This window comes from Rana temporaria, chromosome 3 (genome assembly GCF_905171775.1).
Source record: "Rana temporaria chromosome 3, aRanTem1.1, whole genome shotgun sequence".
NCBI classification, from domain to species: Eukaryota; Metazoa; Chordata; class Amphibia; order Anura; family Ranidae; genus Rana; species Rana temporaria.
In genome coordinates this window covers 229,820,372-229,843,656 of record NC_053491.1, presented here as the reverse complement: position 1 = coordinate 229,843,656, position 23,285 = coordinate 229,820,372, and the positions used below count along the sequence as shown (strand labels likewise).

The following is a 23,285-nucleotide window of genomic DNA, read 5'->3' as shown; positions in this document are numbered from 1 at the left end:
AGCAAGGAGGATTAGCGAGCTTCAGGCGCTTTCCGTTTTGGAGCCTTTTTTGTCAATCTTCCCTGATAGGGTAGTATTAAGAACTGATCCGAGTTTTCTTCCGAAGGTAGTGTCAGTATTTCATAGGACGCAGGAAATAGTGTTACCTACCTTTTGTCCAACTCCTTGTCCGAAGGAGAGGGAATTCCATTCCTTAGATGTCAGGAGATGCATTAGACGCTATCTAGAGGTCTCTAGCGAGTTCAGAAAGGCGAATTCGCTTTTCGTTCTGTTTTCAGGATCCCGCAAGGGGCATGGGGCTTCCAAGAGTACGCTGGCTAGATGGTTGCGCATGGCTATCCATGAGGCATACAAAGCTAAAGGTTTGGATCCCCCTCCGGGAGTAATGGCCCATTCTACTAGGGCGGTGGCAACTTCCTGGGCAGAACGGGCTGGAGCTTCACCAGAACACATCTGTAAAGCGGCAACGTGGACGAGCTTTTCCACCTTTGCTCGTCATTATAGGATGGATTTGCTCTCTGTGTCAGAGCAGTCTTTTGGCAGGAAGGTCCTGCAAGCGGTGGTCCCACCCTAGAGTAAGTACTCGGTTATCATCTCCAGGTGCTGTCCTGAAAGACGAGGTGAGAAAACCTTAGTTAGACTTACCGGTAACGGTATTTCTATGAGTCTTTCAGGACAGCACCGATAACCCGCCCTTTTATTATTAAAGATAATATATATATATGCTAATGTGTGTAGTTTCTATGTTCTGCTTATCTAATTTCAGCGTGGCCGGAGGTACTCGTGAACAACTGAGGCCATGGTGGAAGGGGGCGGAATTTATAGCATTGACTGCAGTGTTTCCTGGGAAGTGGGTGGAGCTGCGCTCTCTCCAGGTGCTGTCCTGAAAGACTCATAGAAATACCGTTACCGGTAAGTCTAACTAAGGTTTTTTTTTTTTTTTCTTTTTCATTTACAACTCCTTTTAAACCTACAGCCAGAGCGACCAATGGAATGGTTTAGATCAAAGCATATTCATGTATTAGACAGGCCCAGTCAAAGTCCAGACCTAAATCCAATTGAGAATCTGTGGCAAGACTTTGAAAATTGCTGTTCATACACTCTCTCTATCCAATCTGACAAAGTTTGAGCTATTTTGCAAAGAAGAATGGGCAAATATTTCACTCTAGATGTGCAAAGCTGGAAGAGACATCCCCAAAAAGACTTGCAGCTGTTATTGCAGCGAAAGGTGGTTCTACAAGGAATTGACTCAGGGGGCTGAATACAAATGGACGCCACACTTTTCAGATAGTTGTAAAAAATTTGGAAAACCATTTATCATTTTCCTTCCCCTTCACAATTATGTGCCACTTTGTGTTGGGACTATCACATGAAATCCCAATAAAATACATTTATGTTTTTGGTTGTAACGTGATAAAATGGGGAACATTTAAGGGTATGTGAATACTTTTTTTTTTTTTTTTTTTTTTTTTTTAAGGCACTGTAATTTGCATTGTTCTCCGCTACCAGTGTACCTTGTTCTGAGCAGGTGACTCAATATACTGTCAACTGTTGTGTATGTTGAATTGGGTAAGATGGGGTCTGGACACCTTTTTGGAACAACAGGTTATCACAAACCCCTTTTACACAGTTTGCTTGTATGGTATGAAAATTGTCAACACACCGAGAAGCCAAACATTTTGGGACCTTTACCTGCTTTTGGCCTACCAGTTTGAGCTTGTATCTCAGATGTTACCAATCCTTTCTCTCCTGTATATTGGTCATTTTGGGACCTGTACCTTTCTTTTTGGCCTTTAATTTTTAGCTTGTGTCTCAGGGAAGTTACCGATCTTTTTTTTTTTTTTTCTCATGTATATTAGGTCTGCTAATACATTACATTGCTTGAGTGCAATTTGAAATGTCACCACAAAAATGTGACTTGTGACTGTTTTAACCTTTGGTTCTCTGCAGCTGTTTGATCACATTGTGGACTGCATCACAGAATTTCAGAAAGAAAATGGCCTTCTGGGAAAGAAACTACCTTTAGGCTTCACATTTTCCTTTCCCTGTAAACAGACAAGCCTTGATCAGGTAAGATGCTTGCGATGTACTGTCCATCTACTAATATGCACCATATTAAGCTCCTTCAGTAGTAGAATGCTCTGATGTACCCCCAGAACTAGGCAATTACCTCATATGCAGTCTAATTGCCAATATATATATATATATATATATATATATATATATATATATATATATTCAATTAAAACTAAAGGTTGGTTTTAAGTATTTACCAGTGGCTCCTAACATTTTGATAACGTTTTAGTCTACCAAAACCTATTTTGTGTGAACATTTTCTAGATGCCATCTACTGGCATGCACAAGATCTTCCAGACCTGTACAAAAGATCACAGGAGAGCCGTGAGAGGATAAAAATGATGTTCTGAACATCAAAACGAAGGTCTATTTAGAGTCTCACAAAAAAAGTGCAGCGCTCTCCTGCTATATATTGCATAAATAAATATCCGAAAACCGTGTAAAAATCATCTAATACATTTTATGTGAGTCCATCTTTCTTTTAAATATATATACAGTCCATAAATGATTTAATGTCCGTGAAAAAAGGTTGCTCCCACTGGCTGTACACTCCAAATCCATAGCTATCAGCATGGTGTCAATAATATTGGAGGCCAAAGGAAGGAACCATAGTGAAAATCGCTAATAAAGTATTTATTTCCATATAAAAATCCACTCGCTTTTCAGAAGTAAAAAACGGGCCTTTCACAATACTATCCTCGGCATACACAGCGGGATTGCGTAATCGCTCACCTTGCGCGTATCGCATTTAAGCTTTGGGAACCTTTGAGAAAGCCCATTGGGCGCTACGTGAGAGGTGGGCAGTGGTGCAATCCCGCTGGGACTAGGTGGAGCTGTGTATCCCAAGGCTAGTATTGTGAAAGGCCCTTTTTTACTTCTGAAATGTGAGTGGATTTTTATATGGAAATCAATACCTTTTTTATTAGCGATTCACACTATGGTTCTTTCCTCCTATATGATTGACACCAACGCTGAGAGGTACAGATTTGGAGTGTGCAGTGTGTGGGTTCTACTTATAACACTGCAAGGCATATATAGACCTCTTTTTAATTAGTGAAGTCCATTCAATCAGGTGAGAGAACACCCATAGGTGGGGTAAAGGGCACAGTGGTGATGAGAGGCAATTACTGAAGAGTTTTTGGTGTATGGGACTACAACCCTTTTCTTTCACTTACATTGAATTTATTTATGGTCTGTATATAGATTTAAAAGAAAAAATTGACTAATTTAAATTCACTATATTGAAGGAGAGTGCTGCACTTTTTTAACTATATATTATTTTTATATATATATATATATATATATATATATATATATATATATATATATATTTTATTTTGTATAAGTGGTTGGATTCATAGTGTTGCTAGCTGCTTCCTATAGTATCTAGAGTTGAGTGATGGGTGGTTTTTACACAGGGATAATGTGGAAAGTTGTTTTTTTTTTCACATTTTATATTAAGGTCCATTTAGAGCATTTAGAAAGGAAAAATATGTAAATAAACCTGCACTGTGGAAAAAATATATATGCGGAAAGACTGTCGCTGCTGTATACAAAGTGCAACTGACCAGGAACGAGCATGCATGTCTGTAAAATTGGAGTCCGACATCCTTATTTTCATACTTATAAAAGTATTAAAGCAAGAGGATAAACATGGCAACCGGAAAGCTAATATTTCAATAATAGGAAGTAATAATAGGAACCTGTGTGTCTTGGTGGGGGAAAAATGTCTTAATGCTTTTGTATGCTGTTTCTTTTCCAGGGAATCCTAATTTCATGGACAAAGGGTTTTAGCGCATCTGGATGTGTGGGGGAAGATGTTGTCAGGCTTCTTAGGGAGGCAGCCAATCGAAAAAACGTATGCGTTTATACACTTCACTTTTTTTCTTTCTTGTGTATGAAATCCTAACATGCTGTTTTTTTAATGGTGACTTTTTTTTGGCAGAACCATGATTTCCGTGTGGTAGCATTAGTGAATGATACAGTAGGAACAATGATGTCCTGTGGATATGATGATACAGCCTGTGAAATTGGTCTGATCGTTGGTAAGATGCACTGTATATAAAACTATATAGTTTAGCACAAGCCAACACATTTAGGTGAGTTTGTTGTGCACATTTGGATTTAATGACTGAAGTTTCTTGTCTTTTTTATAGGAACAGGGACTAATGCTTGTTATATGGAAGAGATGAGGAATGTGGAAGTGTTGGAAGGTGGCGAGGGACGGATGTGTATCAATATGGAGTGGGGGGCTTTTGGAGACAATGGGTGCCTTGATGATATTACCACTTCATTTGACAACGATGTAGATAAGTTCTCAATAAATCCAGGAAAACAAAGGTATGTAAAGATGTAATATCTCTCTAATGCATTTATTTTATGACCTTAAAGCGGAGTTCTGCCTGCCCCTTTTAAAAATTTAAAGTCGGCAGCTACACATACTGTAGCTGTTGACTTTTAACATTGGGACACTTGCCTGTCCTGGAGTCCAGTGATGTTGGCACCACAGCCAATTTTTACATCGGCTGGTCTGGTGCTGCTGCTGCCATTGTGGGGGAGGGAACCCGGCAGTGTAGCCTTTCAGCTTCACAGCCGGGGTCACCACTGCGCATGTACGAAGCGTGATGCGCCCTCTCACTGGCCCGGCAGAAGAGGAGGAGGGGGACCGAGCTGCTGATGCAATTTGACGTGGCCCGATCTCCTGGATGTGGGGACAGGGTACCTGTAAAAAAAAAAAAAAAAAACAGCTACACCGCCAACCCAACCCCCCCAAAAGGTGCCAAATGTGGCGCCGGAGGGATCAGATGAGTGGCAGTTCCACTTTTGGGTGGAACTTGGCTTTAAGCCTGTTTTTTATGTTTACTTCAGATTGTTTAAGTGCTTAAAGTATTTAATACTAAATGAAATAATTTCCCTTTGGGATTAATAAAGTAGTCTAAATCTGCATATGTATACATTAATACAAGGTTTAGTGATTTCAAAACAAAAAGTCTGTCTTATTAGAAACGTCCAGAAATCATTGAACTTTTTTTTTTTTTTTTGGAAAAAGACACCGAAGCATTTCTTTTATCATCGTGGGCACAAAAGAATAGTTCATTTACCAGCAGTCCTGGACAGGGATGAGCGGACTGATTCAGAAATGATGCAATTTTACTTTTTTTGTGAAAATTAATACTGACAAGTTCAGTCTGCAGAGAATCATACAATTCATGAATCACTGGATTGCCTGCATTTTTTGAAATGGATGATTTATTACTGCTCAGGCCGATCTGCATGTTAATATTTAAGCAAATTAAACATTCACATTTAAAAAATGTTCCTTTTATTCAGGAAGAGATCATTAAAGCCTCAAAAAAAATAAAAAATAAGAGAGGATAGGGGGCTGTCCACATGTCAACATGGTTCTGTTTACTGGTTAATATTTTGCCTGTCCTTAACCCCCTTAGTGGTATCCCCAAGCGTGACTCGGGGTTGTTTTTCTATGCTAGGATCGGTATCCCCGAGTCACGCTCGGGGTAGATGTGCAGAGCGTGCAGCGGCGCGGCTTACCTTTCGCAGCATCCACAGACAAGTTACTTACCTTGTCCCTGGATCCTGCGATGCATCCCCGCTGTGTGAGCGAGCGGGACCTCGCTCGATTCACAGTGTCCCCGTGTGCCGCCGATCTCCGTTCCCTGCTACGTTACAACGCACGGGGGCGGAGAACGGCGCCAAATTCAAAAAAGTAAACAAACACATTACATACAGTAATCTTATAGATTACAGTAATGTATGTAAAAAAAATACACACCCCCCTTGTCCCTAGTGGTCTGCCCAGTGTCCTACATGTTCTTTTATATAATAAAAACTGTTCTTTCTGCCTGCAAACTGTAGATTGTCCATAGCAACCAAAAGTGTCCCTTTATGTCAAAAATAGTTTTAGAGCAGCTAGATAACAGCGATTAATCACTTGCAGAATTGTGCGATAGCGATTTGTGGGGAAATTCGTCATAAAAAAATAAAAGTAATGACAGCGACAATTCTGCAACTGAGCAAATTTCAGTGATTTTGAGTTGATTACATTATTGAATAATTTTTATTATAATTATAATATTATTTGTTATAATTATTTATTATATTATAATTTATAAGTTTTTTTTTTTTTTATTTATTTTTTTTATTCATACTACTAGACTCTTGTTTGGTCAGATTTAAATGAGTTATTCCTAAGAATTGCAGGCCTACAGTATGAAACGCCAAATTTCCTTGCAAAATAATTGTACCGCTTTTGGTACGTAATTCCAGACCGAATCATACCGCCAGGGAGGTTAAAGTGGGTACAATGTAGCAACACATTGCCTACCTCTGTGCTCTAGCAAAAAGCTTGTTTTGCTTGAGTACATGAACTCCCCTTACCGGAGAGTTTTAGGTGGCTGGAGCTTTTACTGTGTGTAAAATAAATATTGTTGACCATATGTAAATGGCAGCAGTTTGGTTGTTCCATTTTATAGATGTCCCCACAAGAATCTGGAAGATAAATATATCTTGGATTTTAACACTGTGCTGTCCACTAAATAGTTGTGGTTCTTCCTTTTTTTTCATTTAAAACCTGATTAGGATGTTACAGGTAGAAAATGTTTCAATTTTCTTTCTCCCCCCAAGGCTTTTTTTTTTTTTTTTTTTTCATTTTTAGTAATGCCTTTCAGAGCCATAGCTTTCCATACCCTTGCTTTATTTCAATGAATGTGACAACGTGTCACCTCTTATTCTCTCTAGGTATGAGAAGATGATCAGTGGGATGTACCTAGGAGAGATTGTGCGCCAGGTCCTAATTGAACTTACAAAGGATAGGATTTTATTCCGTGGTAAAATTTCGGAGCAGTTAAATACCAGAGGCCTCTTTCCTACAAAGTACTTATCTCAGATTGAAAGGTAGGTGACTTTTTTTACCCCCTATTTTACTGTATTTAGCCACATGCATTTTATCTACTTTTCGGACTACAGATCTAAAAGAAAACTTTCATTGCCATTTCTGGACCATTATAGAAACGGGCCATTTGCTGTTGCTTTCCGATAGGAAGTGAGGTCCCTGATGGGCAGTAACCATGCCGCTATGCATAGTAAAAGCACAGATTATGAGCTGTTAAAGCAGAGCTCCAGTCACACAAATCTATTATTTTTTTTGGACAATTTAAATAACATAGTATTAAACCTCACATTACTCAGACTTAAATACCGCCAATCGATCGTTAAATTATATTACAACTTGCCTGGTTTGCAGCTGTGAACGATCTGGCCGTTTCCATTCTAAGTGTTGGCATCTGAAGCCCAGTACATTTTTTTTATTTTTTATTTTTAACTCCTCTAAGTGGAGAGGTGCATGCTGGGGCACCTCTCGATATCACGCGTGCGCATTAGAGCGACGCTCGTAGCCGAGTGTTTGTGCCGTTGTCATGACAACGGGCAGCAGCTGAGGAGGAACGTCCCGCTCCGTTGTTAAAACTCCTAATGACTCACCTTCCAAGCACTCTCTTTACAGCGCTTGGCTAAGGTGGGTCATTTCCTGTACCCAAATCCCGTGATTTTTTCAGCTTGTGATGTATAGTTTGATTTGAGGGTGGAGCTCCGCTTTAATGCTAATTAGAGCCTGTATAGTGGGTGCAGAATTTAAGTGTTGGTTAACCTTGTAAGGGCTTCATTACAGTTTGTACCTGCTGTTCCTGTTTCACGTTTCATTCTATTTTCTAAATCTGACATGACTACTCAATATACTGTACTTTCTATGATCTTGATACTAAATTTGAGACTGTTGAGTGAGTCAGAGCTGTTAACGTTTTTAATATGAACATATTAACCAATGCTTTGGGACATCTGAAGGTCCCTTTTATCAAGGTTCAGACATGCTTGCTCAGAAGTCACCAAAGGTAATTTTTTACTTTTTTATGCATGTGCTTTTTTAATGCTATATTAATCACTTAACCACTTCTGTACCGTAGGACGTCATATGATGTCCTAGACTTCAGTGGGGGGTATCTGAATGATGCCTGCATCATCCCTAGTACTAATGATGACCAACAAGCTTGAAGCAAGTGTACATAGTTTAAAATTTGATAGCTCTATATTAGCCTGTATATCAGTGGTTCCTAATGCTCAGTTAGCCAAGAGGTGAAAAGAAAATTACGTGTTTGCATAGCTTGGCTTCTTTTGTAGCACAAGGAATACACTTATCTATGCTTTTTGGATTTGTGATTAAAACTTGGACATCTTCTGATTTAAGTAGGCTCTTCTGTGCATTCACTGGCATAGTGGAGGATTTGGTTCCCATAAGCCCACGTAACCAGGACTTGTCTAGTTAAGCTTTTCTAGCAAATTTCCCTTGTGAGTATCTAGTGAATATTCAAACACACAGCTCTGTGAGTGGACAGGGAAAAAGAGGATCTGAAGGAGGATGTGACTTTTTTTAGAACAGGACAGTTTGATCAAACATTTCTAGAGATAAATACACAAAGGCATTTCAGACTTGCACACTAGACTAATCGCTAAACTGTAGAGCTAAGGACATTTCATGCTTATATTACATTGTATTTAAAGAGATTATACACCAGTTTTGTGTCTTCTTCCAGTGATAGTCTGGGACTCCTGCAGGTCCGATCCATTCTAACAAAGCTAGGTCTGAACAGCACATGTGATGATACGCTTATAGTGAAGGAGGTATGCACTGTAGTGGCCAAGAGAGCAGCTCAAGTGTGCGCTTCCGGCATTGCTGCTGTTGTTGAGAAGATGAGAGAAAATCGGGGCCTTGATCATCTGAAAATCACTGTAGGTGTGGACGGAACTTTGTATAAGCTGCACCCCCAGTAAGTGAAGTTCTATAATTTTGTGAAATCTGTTATTAAAATATGGATTGTTGCTGTGTTTGTGAGGAATGATGCCATCCAGCAGCCTTTTTCAACCTGACTGCTGTCTGTTTTTTTTTTCAGGGGTGCCTTGGCAAAATGCCTAAATATTGCCCAAAAAATTATTTGCAAGCCAGTGGGGAGATCAAGCCTGCTCTATAGTTACACAAAGCCACAGATTTCCATTACAACCTTCTAGCTGATGGTGTCCTAACAACCAGTCCCGTCAATGGTTTCATAAGAAGTACATTGGGTGCTTCTGCCCTGCCCCTCCCCTTTTGGCACTAGAATCGCATTAGCTGAGTGAGGGAGATAAACTGAGACTGCAAAATTTTATAGGGTGCCTTGACTGAAAAAAAAAAAATTGGGGAAAAGCTGCTATATAGGATAGGACAATGGATGGTGTGGTAATATTTGAACAATATGTAAATATTTGCAAGTACAATATCCAAGTTTTTTCATCTTTTACATAAGATGTATATCCAAGTTTAGCCAAGTTGGGATTAATCCACACAAATCTAAATTTTCAGTTATAGAAGTATATTGGTGAGTGGCATAACACGAGTGTCCAGTGTGGCGTGGAGGCTGCAGTGGTAAGAGATCCCACAAAGTTCCAGGCTGTAATCCCCCCTTCCCAGCAGCAATCGTGAAGCCAGAGAAGGGAATCTCCACTCTCAGGGGTGCATTCTATGCAATGCACCTATGGAAAGATAAAGACCCCACACAATCGCTGTTCTAATGTTCGGATATAGAGTGCAGAAATGTAACTACTGAAGACCCCAAGATAACATGAGCTTGGCGTGTGATTTAAATTTTTTAGTATTCACATAAAACTGAAATATTGGATGACTTGGGTTGAAATATCACCTTTTGTGTATACATTTTTTTTTTTCACTTTTCACACCCATTTCCATCATGGCAATGTTGCGCTAACAATACCTCTGTTTTGCAGCTTTGCTGGCGTGCTTCAGAAGACTGTGAAACTGTTGGCCCCCCAGTGTGATGTTTCTTTCCACCAATCTGAAGATGGTTCTGGTAAAGGGGCAGGCCTAATTACTGCTGTTGCCTGCCGCGTTTCTGATGCTGAGCCACGGGCAGCTTAAACAAAAGAAAAAAAAAAGTAACAAAACTCAAGACACTTTAGGAAAAGGGGAATGGGCTCCCGAAGTACTGTTGGTGCATCCTGAATTGCTGATTCAGAGCCACAGACTGTCTAAATAAATTGCAATAAATGAATATTTTGTCTTGCAAAACTTTTACTTCAACGTTAAATAACTTTATAAATGTTCTATTTATATGGAATATTGTGTAAAAAAATAAATATTTTTGAATAGATCTGGTGTTTGTGTAATGCATGCAAATGAGTGTTTAATGTGCACACACATAGTTATAGCTTATTTTCAAATTTGACTTTTTTTTTTTTTCATCATTTTAGGGGTGTGTTCTCTAAGCCACGTTTTTTTCTGTTTAGCAAGGTCTCTTTCAGTATCCTGTGTTTAAGAGTTCTGTGTCGCAATATGTTCCAGACTTTTGAGTAAGCTCCAAAGACTGGTATGTTGCGCGTGACCTAGAGAGCTGAGCCAGTTTGTTAGCTAGTCAATATCTGGTGAGTGTGTCAAGGATTGAACCAAGCTTTAACAGAAGGGATGATCCCAGTTCTGAAAAAAAATTCTTGGCTAAGATTTGTCTTCTTGCTAGCAGGCAATGTTGGAGGTCCCTTGGCTGGAACCCAGACTTGGAAATCTTGACCCTCTGCTAGGCTGTGTGCTTGGAGTTGCAAGTGAATCTGAAGCTGCACTCAGGAAACTGAAAATTGAATCTTGAACCCCCACCCAAAAACTCCAGTAGGAAAATCTGTACGAGCCTGTGATTTGGTTTTTCCACCTTCTGATTTCTTCTCTGTTATGCAATAAAGTATTATAAGAACTGAAAAACTGCAGATTCTGTGGGTGGGTTTGTTGTCTGGAGCTCGGTGGGTGGAGTGGTGATGTCAGTAGACTCCCCACCCACCTCTACACTCCCCTTGTCAACATGCATTTTTTCCTGTGTATTTCTTACACTAAATTCTGCTATGATCACTAAAATCCAATCAAAATCCAGAAAATTAACCATATGACAGAAAAGGAGAGGGGGTGGGAATTAAAAAAATAAAGCCTGTCTCAGGCTAGTGTATAAGATATGTAAATAACCTGTCATTCACAGCAAGGGGGAAGAACGGGCTTGTCAGTTTATCTCACTGACAAAAAAAAGAGGATTGCTCAGAGCTGGATTAACTTTGTGGCTGGGCACAGATGATAGGAAATCTTATACTCTACATTTTGTTTTTGTTTTTTTATTTATTTTTTATTTGTATTTGGTCAGTAAAACACTTGCTTTCTTAATATGCTGCATGCTAGGCCTGATTGTTTTTGATCTGGAGGTCAGGGAGTGGTTAGTGTAGCAATTAGTGTGACCACCTGTGCTTCAGTCCTTGGGTGCCTCCCCTGCTTCCAGAAAGAATGTTCTGGAAGAGGGGCAGGGCCTTGGGTCTGGCGTGACAAGGAGCTCATGTGAAGAGCCCTGACCAATCTTCAATTGGTATTGGCAGGGGGCAGGCCTCCTACTTAAGCTCAGGTCCAGCTCACTGGAGGAGAGTTGTTGGCTGGGAGAAGTAGAGAATGGAGTGCTAGAGCGCAAGCAGAAGGCCATCCCCACAGTGGATATCTGGAGGAGGCATGCCAGGGGAGCTGGGTGTGAGGAGAGATTGTGGGGTATGTGTCAAATCGAGGTGGCCTGCGGGCTAGCTGTGATTGGTAGTGCATCAACCAATACTCACTGCTAATCTACTAGGCCGCAAGAAGGGGTACTGCAGGCCCCTGGCCTACTACGAAGCCTGCAAATTCATAAAGTTCGGCAATTCAGTCAGCACCTGGGATTATTCAGAGCGGAAAGCCTAATAGGTTACAGTGGAATTTTGTGCAGGAGGAGAGAAGTCCAGGGACTAACAATCTGCAAGAGTTGATGCAGAGGAGGAGCAATGGTCTGCAGGGGAAGTGACTGTAAATGTTAGTCCATTAGTTCTTCAAAGCTCAGTATATCCAATAAATTGTTTTATGATGGTAAAGTGATCTATCGCCTTTCTCCATCCAAGTTTATATCCTCCAATAAACAAAAACAAAACCATACAAATGACTGTTCATGATCTCTGAGAGTGATATATGGAAGTCTGGCAGCAGGGTGATATGGTGGATGTTAGTAACTAGTAGCAACCATCCGCTACACATAATATAATTTTGTTTTGAAAGATAACAAACATACTGGCTAGATCACCAGGTGAAAATGGAGGAAATAAAGCCTTTAAAAGAAAACTAATGCTGCAACCTGCAATATTTAGACAGAATAAAGATGGAAAAAGCACCTGGACCAGATGGCATCCACCCACAGATCCTAAAAGAATTGAGCTCTGTGATTTCAAAGCCATTGTATCTAATTTTTAGGGACTCATTAATGACGGGAATAGTACCACTGGATTGGCGCAGGGCCAATGTGGTGCCCATATTTAAAAAGGGCACAAAGTCTTTACAGAGTAACTACAGACCTGTTAGTTTAACTTCTATAGTTGGGAAGATACTGGAACATTTAATAAAAGACCACATAGATGAGTTTTTGATGGGAAAAAAACGATTTGAGCAACAGACAGCATGGATTCATGAAAGACAGAAGTTGTCCGACAAACCTGATTTCTTTTTATGAAGAGGTAAGTATCACCTTGGACAGAGGCGTGGCAGTGGACGTGGTATACCTGGATTTTGCAAAAGTGTTTGATACAGTTCCCCACACAGCTCATGTGTAAGGTAAGGTCTACAGGATTGGATATATCAGTTTGTAAATGGATAGAAAACTGGCTAAAAGACAGAATTCAGAGAGTCGTGGTTAATGATTCTTACTGTGAATGGTCTAAGGTTATCAGTGGTGTACCCCAAGGTTCAATGTTGGGTCACTTACTTTTTAATATCTTTATAAATGATATTGGGTCTGAGATCAAAAGTAACATTTCTGCCTTTGCAGATGACACCAAGTTATGCAGTGGAATAACGTCCTTGCAGGATGTCTCCAATTTACAAGCCGACCTCAATGCTCTGTCTAATTGGGCGACTATGTGGCAGATGAGGTTGAATGTTGATAAATGTAAAGTTATGCACTTGGGGGCTAAGAATATGCATGCATCATACATACTAGGAGGAGCACAACTGGGGGGAACCGTAGTGGAGAAGGATCTGGGGGCTTTGGTAAATCATACGCTCAATAATAACATGCAATGCCAAGCTGCGGTTTCCAAAGCAAGAAATTTCCTTTCTTGTATTAAGAGAGGTATGGACTCCAGAGAGAGATATATCATTTTGCCCCTGTACAAATCATTAGTAAGACCTCATCTGAAATATGCAGTTCAGTTTTGGGCCCCAGTTCTCAAGAAGGATATTGGGGAAGTGGAGAAAGTGCAGAGAAGGGCGACCAAACTGATAAGAGGCATGGAGGAGCTCAGCTATGAGGAAAGATTAGAGGAACTGAATTTATTCACTCAGGAGAAGAGGAGAATAAGGGGGGAAATGATCCACATGTACAAATATATAAGGGGTCCATATAGTGAACTTGGTGTTGAGTTATTCACTTTACGGTCAACACTGAGGACAAGGGGGCACTCTTTACGTCTAGAGGAAAAGAGATTTCACCTCCAAATACGGAAAGGTTTTTTTCACAGTAAGCGCTGTGAAAATGTGGAACAGACTCCCTCCAGAGGTGGTTCTGGCCAGCTCAGTAGATTGCTTTAACCTCCCTGGCGGTCTTCCTGAGACTGACACGGGGTTAGATTTTCTTGCTACTATCGGTAACCCCGAGTCAGTCTCGGGCTTGCCTCGCTAGATCCACAGGCACTTTTTACTTACCTTGTCCCTGGATCCAGCGATGCCACCGCGCTGTGTGAGCGAGCGGGACCTCGCTCGATTCACATAGTGCCTCCGTGTGACGCCGATCTCCGTTCCCTGCGACGTTACGACGCACGGGGACGGAGAACGGCGCCAAATTCAAAAACGTAAACAAACACTATACACACAGTATACTGTAATCTTATAGATTACAGTACTGTATGTAAAAAAAACACACCCCCCCTGTCCCTAGTGGTCTGCCCAGTGTCCTGCATGTCATTTTATATAATAAAAACCTTTTTTTCTCCCTGCAAACTGTAGATTGTCCATAGCAACCAAAAGTGTCCCTTTATGTCAAAAATAGTTTTAGATCAGCTAAAAAACAGCGATAATAAATTATAATCACTTGCAGAATTGTGCGATAGCGATTTGTGGGGAAATTCGTCATAAAAAAATAAAAGTAATGACAGCGACAATTCTGCAACTGAGCAAATTTCAGTGATTTTGATTTGATTACATTATTGAATAATTTTTATTATAATTATATTATTATTTGTTATAATTATTTATAATTATTTATTATATTATAATTTATAATTTTGTTTTTAAAAAAATGTAATACACGGGATGCCTATTAGAATCTTGTTTGGTCAGATTTAAGTGAGTTATTTCTAAAAATTACAGACCTACAATATAAAACGCCAAATTTCCTTGCAAATAATGGTACCGCTTTTAGCATGTTTTTTCTGAAAGAATCATACCGCCAGGGAGGTTAAGAAAGGCCTGGATTCTTTCCTAAATGTACATTATATAACGGAGTACTAAGATTTGTAGGTAAAGTTGATCCGGGGGAAAATTTCCGATTGCCTCTCGGGGGATCAGGGAGGAATTTTTTCCCCTGCTGTAGCAAATTGGATCATGCTCTGCTGGTTTTTTTTTGCCTTCATCTGGATCAACTGTGGGTATGGAGTTGGGTGTATGAGATTGTACTGTGGTTTTTATTTGGTTGAACTGGATGGACCTGTGTCTTTTTTTTCAACCTGACTAACTATGTAACCTCATCTAAGAATTGATCAGCTGTAATTTTATTAAAAGATTAAATCAATATTAAGCACAAAAAAAAACAAATTGGATGTACTTGAACAGTGTCTATTGCTGAAGAATCTCCTAAGCGAGGCTTTTGAGCGAATATTCTCATACTCTCATCAATTGAAGTATTGAAGCTTTAAGTATATGTAAACCCAATCACTAAAATCTCCTCAACTTTAAAATGTAATTTCCAAGATCTTTAAACACACGATCCTTGTTCAGACCCTTCTGTTATAGGATGACAATGCTGTGTGCTCCATTGCATTATTACCCTGTCAGACACTGTTCTGGTGTAGTCTTTAATCAACCAAGCCTTTTCTCAATGTGCAGACGTCTGTTGTCACCACCAGCAAGCCTACTCAGAGCAAGGATGTAAAGATGACACCGAAGTGCCTCCATGTATACAGGAAGTGTCAGCAAAGAGGCTGGATGAAATCGACAGCATGCACATAAGAATGCAAATGTGAAAAGTAATAAAAAAAAAAAAAAGCATTAAAGTGACTCTAAATGCTGGTTTCAAAAAAATCTATTCAAGAAATCTATTTCTTAACTAAGGATGAGCTCCGGCGTGTGTGCACACCCTGCGTGCAGAGCCCACCAGGAAGTCGGTACTGCGCTGCGCTAATCACAGGCAGTAAGACATTTCTTGATCTTTGCAGCAGCGCATTGGGACAATGTCTCGCTGCCTGTGATTAGCGCATCGCAGTGCCGACTTCCTGGCGGGCTCTGCATGTGGGGTGTGTGAACGCGCCGGAGCTCATCCTTATTCTTAACTCAAGTACCTTCTATTGCTCTGTCTCCTCCAAATCTTTTTTTTTTTTTTTTTTGTGTTACTGTGATCTGACTTCCTGTTGGAGGATGCTACGTTGTTTTACAAAAAGATAGCAACCACCCTAATTTATAACTAGCCTTTCCAGTAAGGTGAACATGGAAGGGCAACATGGCTATGTACATTCTCCATGGTCCCACTTGCTCACTTCTGAGATGGACTAGGAACTATGGACTAACTAAAAATCTTATGCAGCAGCTTACATTCCAATGTGATACAAAGAAATATATGGTTGCCAAGAGATTTCGGCAACGTGATTAAGCACTAGGCTAATTGGGCAGCTTACAGAAGTGATCGCCAGGGCTGACTCCAATAAAAAGTGATAGTATTTCCAACAGAATGATGCATTTTTTTTTTTTCACATCAGATTTGAAACTATATTATACTTGGGAGCACCATATTTTTTGACTGTGTATGATATATATTTAACCACTTCCCTACCACCCATAGTCATATGACGTCCACAGATGGGATCTCCCATCCTGGGTGGACGTCATATGATGTCCTGGGCTTCCCGACCGTCTAGGGGGCGCTCGCAAACCACGATGTCCGCTGGGCACCCGCGATTGCCCGCAATCACTGCAGGACCATAGATCTGTGTGTGTAAACACACAGATCCATGTCTTGTCAGGTGAGAACGATGTGTGTCCCCCTCCCCCTACAGTTACAATCACACATTAGGGAACATATTTAACCCCTTCAGCGCCCCCTAGTGTTAACCCCCTCCCTGCCAGTCACATTTATACAGTAATCGGTGCATTTTTATAGCACTAATCGCTGTATAGATGTGAATGGTCCCAAAAATTTGTCAAAAGTGTCTGATATGTCCGTCGCAATGTCACGGTCACAATAAAAAATCGCAGATCGCCGCCATTACTAGTAAAAAAAAAAATATATAAAAATGCAATAAAACTATCCCCTATTTTGTAGACACTATAACTTTTGAGCAAACCAATCAATATATGCTCATTGCAAAATTTTTTTTTTTTTACCAAAAATATGTAGAAGAATACATATCGGCCTAAACTGAGGAAAAGAAATTTGTTTGTTTTATAGATTTTTTTGGGGGATATTTATTATAGCAAAAAGTAAAAAATATTATTTATTTTCAAAATTGTCGCTCTATTTTTGTTTATAGCGCCAAACCTAAAAAAACGCAGAGATGATCAAATGGCACCAAAAGAAAGCTCTATTTGTGGGGAAAAAAGGACGTCAATTTTGTTTGGGATCCACGTCGCACGACCGCGCAATTGTCCGTTAAAGCGACGCAATGCCGAATCGCAAAAAGTGCTCTGGTAAGGAAGAGGGTAAATTCTTCCGGGGCTGAAGTGATTAATATGCTAATCTTTTAGTTGTTTTCCTACTAGTTTTTATAGCTTATATCACAGCCTTATGCCATTCCCTGTGATGTGTGTAGCTTACCAGTCAGGCTTCCTTTTCTATGGAACGCAAGACAAACGAGGGAGCGAGAGGTAGATGACATAGCCTGAACATATTCATCAAACATCTTCATCATCAGCAACTGTGCTCCATCTTAATAGATGGAAACCGAGAAACCTAATCCCAGAGAGAGTAAATATTTGTCTGCTACTGCAATCATGGTTTATTTTGACGGTTGCATTTTATGTAGTGCAATCCCACATGGCAGCAAGCAAACACTAAATCTGAAGCAATAACAGGTTATTATATGCTTTCTTCTTTGTAATCAAACCATACAGACTTATTAGCAATATATATAATTTATTTACATTCAAGTCACCTAAAAGTACTATACACCTTCAGCGGAATGAACATAATATATACATAAGGCCAAGTGTAAATACTTGAATGCACTTTAATACAGAATGTAGAAAAAAACACTGGTCATTACACGTTTTGTTTTTCAAATGATTTGTTTTTTTTTTCTTCTTGGTCTGAAAAAAACAAAACAAAAAAAACAAAAAAAAAAAAACACTTGTGTACACACATACACAATCAGACACACTCATTCAGCCACTCCTGGAGCAGGGAGTGCTTCTGTTTTGCATATACAGCTGGTTTGAGGGGTGAGAGGGCCAATGGGCAAGATTTGTTTGTATCGCTCCTTTTTGTTCGGGTATAAACTGACCTGATGCTCCCTTCAATGTTCTTATGGCTATTAAATAGGGGAATGTCCATGTTGTCAATGGGGGGGGGGGGGTGGGGGCAAACATGAATATATTGCACCTTTTTCCACTTACCTGGGAATGGGTGTTGGTAACAAATGAACAACACAAACACTGGGTGTCACTGTCGCACCTTCACTGACAAGGTAGCAATACAAGACACTTGGTTCAGAAAGAGAAGTAAAGTCTATGGTGATTGGTGGGCAAATTTCTCTGGGAGAGGTTTTGTGGGTTCGCTCTCCAGTGCATTACATAGCAGGATGTGTTGGTGTTCATGAGATGGTCCACAAAATGAAACAACTTTGAATACAATGCCTCTTCTTTTTTTGTATCTGTGTGGAATGTGGCATCTTTATTGGTTAAGTCTTACCATACGATTCTTGTGTATTAAATGAGAACAGTATTACCATGACATGTTTAGCTGTAGATGAAAGTCGCATCTTGCTCCATCACTGAAGATCCTGCTCTGCATAAAGGAGCTAAAAGTCTTAAACTTTCACTGGCAGAGAAGGGCTAAAGCATAGAAAGGTGTGTTTTTAGCCTTCCATCCCCTCATATGCCAGGGAGAGGGCATTTTAAGAGTGACATCCACAGACCTGATATAGGGTGGTTGAGTCCTTTGGCCAATCCTGGACACAGGACTTGCTGGAAATTAGCAGGTAACTGGAACTACTTCAGCACTCTGCTTCAGACATCATGTACATGAGAGAGTCTTGTTTGCCAATCTCTGCCACTGTAGCTGCGAGTCGTGCAAGGTTTCCATTTGGGAAGTTCTGAGCCTCCCATAAGTTTAAAAGCATGGCAGTAGGGCTTGACTTGGAAAGGAGAAAACCTAAATGGCTGCAACAAAGAAAGGGAGAGAAAACAGTAAGTCACTTGGAGCATTATATAGTCCAACTTTTTTTTTCCCCTCAATATTACATCAACATTCAATCTATTGAATCTTCCAACCTAGCAAAAGAACTGTATGAAAGTTACTTTGGCAAATAATGACCTTCTTAAAAAAAAAATCTACGTACTCACGTTTACCATATTTTTTTTCATAGTTATTTCTTTTTGGAGTGCAGCTACAAAACATGAAACAAGTGTGGGGAGACTTCTGCTGTATCTTTTATGGCAGTGGTCATCAACCCTGTCCTCAGGGCTCACTAACAGGCCAGGTTTGCAAGATAACTGAAATACATCACAGGTGATATCATTTACTGCTTAGTGATTGCAGTATTCTAATTTACATCTCCTCAAGGTAATACATAAAACCTGGCCGGTTAGTGGGCCCTGAGGACAGGGTCGATGACCACTGTTTTGAGGCTGGGTTCACACTTGTCCGACAAACGCTCAGACATTGGGAGCTCATGTCGCATGATGTGTGAAAATCAATGTTTCCCTATGGGAGCCGTCTTAATTGGTCCGACACAAGTCGGTCCGACTTTGAAAATGCTCCCTGTACTACTTTGGTCCGACATTGATCCTAATTCAGCCCATTGAATATCATTGAAGTCGGACCAAAGTAGGAGCCTTGTCCTTACCATCCGACTTTTGACATCCGACATGTGATTACAGCAGCAGTAAAAGGAATTTATCTCACTCTGGGATTGTTTTGATTGGTCAAAGAACAAGCCAGACTATCACAAAGTCGGATCAAAGTAGTATCCTGTTCATGAAAGTAGGATGGATGTAGGACCAATGTAGGTCAGATGTCGCAGAGCAAAGTAGGATGAAAGTCGTACTACTGTCGTGTAGTATAGTGTGAACCCAGCCTCAGGCTGGGTTCACACTATACTACACGACTTTCATCCTACTTTGCTCTGCAACATTGGTCCTACACTGATCCTACATTGGTCCTACATTGGTCCTACATCCATCGGACTTTCATGAACAGGATACTACTTTGATCTGACTTTGCCCTGGACTTGAAGTCCGACTTTCAATGAGTGGGGATCCGACTTGGATCCCTGCCAATATCAGGCACTGTGTTTGATATGAATCTTGAGGGGGAACTCCACGCCAAATTTTAACAAAAAGAACGGCATGGGTTCCCCTCCAAGAGCATACCAGGCCCATGGGTCTGGTGCAGATTTAAAGGGGAACACCCTACGCCGAAAAAATGGCGTAGGGGTCCCCCAAAATCCATACCAGACCCATATCCAAGCAGCAGCCCGGCCGGTCAGGAAAGGGGGTGGGGACGAGGAACTGGCTTAACTACCTGGCACCTGGATGACTTATGTTACTGTAGGCTACTAGCTGGAAATCCTCGACATGAAATGGGCACCTGCAGGGTTATGACAGATCTCAGAGTAGTTGCTAGTGCTTAACCACTTGAAAATGAGGCCAATTCTCACATATATGTAAAAAAGTGTATTTTTTCCTGAACATTTGAATTTTTAAAATGGCTGTGCAAATATCGTGTGGCGTTTAAATTACCATCATTGTATTCTACAGGACCTCAGCTTAAAAATGTATATAATGTTTGGGGATCTGAGTAGCATAAAAAAATCGATTTTACATGTATGAGAATTGGCCTCATTTTCAAGTGGTTAAGCACTAGCAACTACTCTGAGATCTGTCATAACCCTGCAGGTGCCCCCCATTTCATGTGGCGGATTTCCAGGTCCACCTGCAGCACGCCTATGTGTAGGAGCTGGAGGACATGGAGGAGGTAGGCCAGGAGGAGGAAGAGCTGCTCTGTACCGCAATATCAAGCGACACCACTGCTCTCCACACAACAGCAGTGAGACGGGAAACCGGAAGTGACATGGCAGTGACCGCAAAAAGCACCGCCCAGTCGTCTTCTGTCCCTGACAATTGGAAAATCGGAAAGGAGGCCACATATAAAATCACTGGAGAGTGGGAGTGTTTGCGGGCTCATCGCTTGTGCCTTGAACCCTCCCTTAAAGTGGTTGTACACTCTGTACAACCACTTTTACCTAGATTAAGGCTAACCTGTAGGTGCTGGAAATATCTCCTAAACCTCCACGGTTTAGAAGATATTTACAATAGAGCTGTGCGCCGATGTCTACGGCGCAGGGGCACTTTAGAAACAACAATCATGCTGTGACTGGCGACTCCTGCGCGCATGTGATGTTACGCGACTCTTGCCAGTCACAGAGTCAGAGTTTGCGGCCCCGGAAGGAAGAGGGGTGAAGATGGATGCTTGCTGCTAGTGGGGACATCGGTGACATTGAAGGCTTTGGTTTCAGGTAAGTGACACATAATGGGCTACTATGCGATACATAGTAGCCCATTATGCTTTACCTTTGCAGGGAAATAAAGAGGAAGTAAAACCCTTCAGGGTTTACTTCTTCTTTTAGCATGGGCAAATAAGCTTCCCAGCTGCTTCTCATAGACCGCCGTTTGTCCGGGCCTGGACACTCTTAAAGGGCTTATTTTGTTAATCAGCTTGGGGGGGGGGGGGTCACTGGTACGTTTTAAAAAGCCAGAAAATGTTAACCATAGAAGCTAGCTAGATTAGAGCTGCCTAGTCTACTGTGCTTTAGAAAATAAGTAACCTCTGATTGGACGCTATAGTCCACACTTTATCATTTCATCAATGTATATTAATGATGCCAAATTAGCCTTATTTATCAGCTTGTGCTGAATACAAGCAGTTTGCAATGTCCCACACCCAACATATTCTTCCACTGCCAAAAATGGCGTGCTGTAGTGTTGAACAGTGCCAGAACAAGGTCATTTAGCACCCAAGATGAAAAGGCCAAAGTGTACCCATACAATAAGCTGTAAACTACAGTAGCAGCATAGATTGCAGCTCCTAACCATTTTGCACCCTTCATTTTCTACTGCTAAATTGCCTGCCTTTTCTGCCTGGCCCTGGTGCCACATGCTCTAATGTTGAACATTATCTACCAACTCCTAGTCTGAGATTATAGAAAGCAGTCAAACAATTGAAACTGATTTATGCACTATGATAGTTCCTTTTTTAGCATGCTTTGATAAAAAGCCAATGAATTCTATAGGGATTATTCTTCACCTTTTCAGCCTCTAGAGCTTTCAGTATAATCCTGAAAACCAATGAATAGTGTAAAGACCATGCATTTATTCATATTTATTGCAATGTATACATTTGTGCAGAATTGAATTAAAGATTCACAGCAATGACCCCGCTGTCAGGAATAAAATATGGCTGGACAAAGAATTGTTATACTCCAAGGAAATGGTTTGATAGTTTATCCTTGACTCAAAATACATTTCAATCATAAAAACATTTACTAACGGATTATATTACTTCAATCATAGCTTGATTTGTACTGCTTCTAGGACCATTGGGTGTAACGGAGTGAAACAAGTCAGCCAAATGAAGATGCAAACATTGATTTCTGGATTGAGGCATGTCTCAAATAGGCTTACATTCACATGAACGATCTTTCTTATGTTCTCTCTGGCTCCCATTCATCCGCTTATCTAGCACAGCATGACTTCAGGTTCAAGTGAAGGCCATGTACCGTATGTGACTATGGGTCCTGTGTAGTGTCCAGTAAATGGTTATAGATTAGGACCCTGCATAATCACTGGTAGACAAAGGAGTTTGGCAGCCTCTAAAATACTTCTGTGGTTTTTATCATATTTTTCAAAATTTTCAGTGCTTGTTATAGTAAAACAAACAAACAAAAAATGTGATGTAAGAATTTCTGAAAAATAAATGATACATTCTGTAAGTGACCATATAAAAAGTAATTGGCAGGCAGATTAAGGACCCGTACACACGACCGGATCTGTCCGTTGGGATTTATCCGCGGATCAGTTCCAGCAGACAAATCCGGTCGTGTGTACGGCCTAGCGGACATTTTTCGGCGGACATTTCTCCAGCCGACGGTTTTCAAGTGGATAAAAATTTCTTAGCATGCTAAGAAATCTATCCGCTGGAAACCTGTCCGTCGGACTGATCCGGTCGTCTGTACAGACTCACCGGATAAGTCCAAGCGATCCCCATCCCTTGCATGCGTCGAAGTGATTCGACGCATGCGTGGAAGTATTTACCTTCGTCACCACGTCACGTCACCACGTATGTTTTCCGCTGGGATTTTGATCTGATGGTGTGTACAGCCCATCAGATCAAAATCGGGAGCAGAAATGTCCGCTGGAAACGGTCCGGCGGACCGTTTCCAACGGATATCCTCTCGTGTGTACAGGGCCTTAGTATTTCAGAGATACTGATATCAGCCAGTATGGCTGATTCAGTCTTCTACACATGCCATCAGTGCCCCTGTTACTTTTACTGTCCCCACATGATCTAGATGTTTGATGACGGAGACTGCTACTGATGAACAGAAGAAGTCTGCCTGTCCAGTGAGTTGTCGTACTTGAGGATCTGTGATCTGGGAGCCTGGATGAGGACAGGAAAGGAACAGATGATGTC

At 40.8% G+C, this 23,285-nt stretch overlaps 2 protein-coding genes across 6 annotated transcripts in view; one reads left to right on the top strand and one right to left on the bottom strand.

Moving 5' to 3' along the window:
* The window catches only part of HK3 (hexokinase 3), a 158,446-nt gene extending 148,160 nt beyond the window's left edge, over positions 1–10,286 (top strand). For all 3 annotated transcript variants that reach the window (XM_040344403.1, XM_040344404.1, XM_040344405.1), the window contains 7 exons: positions 1,951–2,070; positions 3,839–3,934; positions 4,022–4,121; positions 4,233–4,416; positions 6,832–6,987; positions 8,679–8,912; positions 9,904–10,286. In XM_040344403.1, coding sequence (XP_040200337.1) covers positions 1,951–2,070; positions 3,839–3,934; positions 4,022–4,121; positions 4,233–4,416; positions 6,832–6,987; positions 8,679–8,912; positions 9,904–10,054 — 1,041 coding nt within the window. In that variant the 3' untranslated portion in view covers positions 10,055–10,286. The remainder of the gene's footprint in view (positions 1–1,950; positions 2,071–3,838; positions 3,935–4,021; positions 4,122–4,232; positions 4,417–6,831; positions 6,988–8,678; positions 8,913–9,903) is intronic.
* Positions 10,287–17,493: 7,207 nt separating this feature from the next.
* The window catches only part of UNC5A (unc-5 netrin receptor A), a 571,376-nt gene continuing 565,584 nt past the window's right edge, over positions 17,494–23,285 (bottom strand). For all 3 annotated transcript variants that reach the window (XM_040344399.1, XM_040344401.1, XM_040344402.1), the window contains one exon: positions 17,494–18,754. In XM_040344399.1, the coding sequence (XP_040200333.1) occupies positions 18,589–18,754 (166 nt within the window). In that variant the 3' untranslated portion in view covers positions 17,494–18,588. The remainder of the gene's footprint in view (positions 18,755–23,285) is intronic.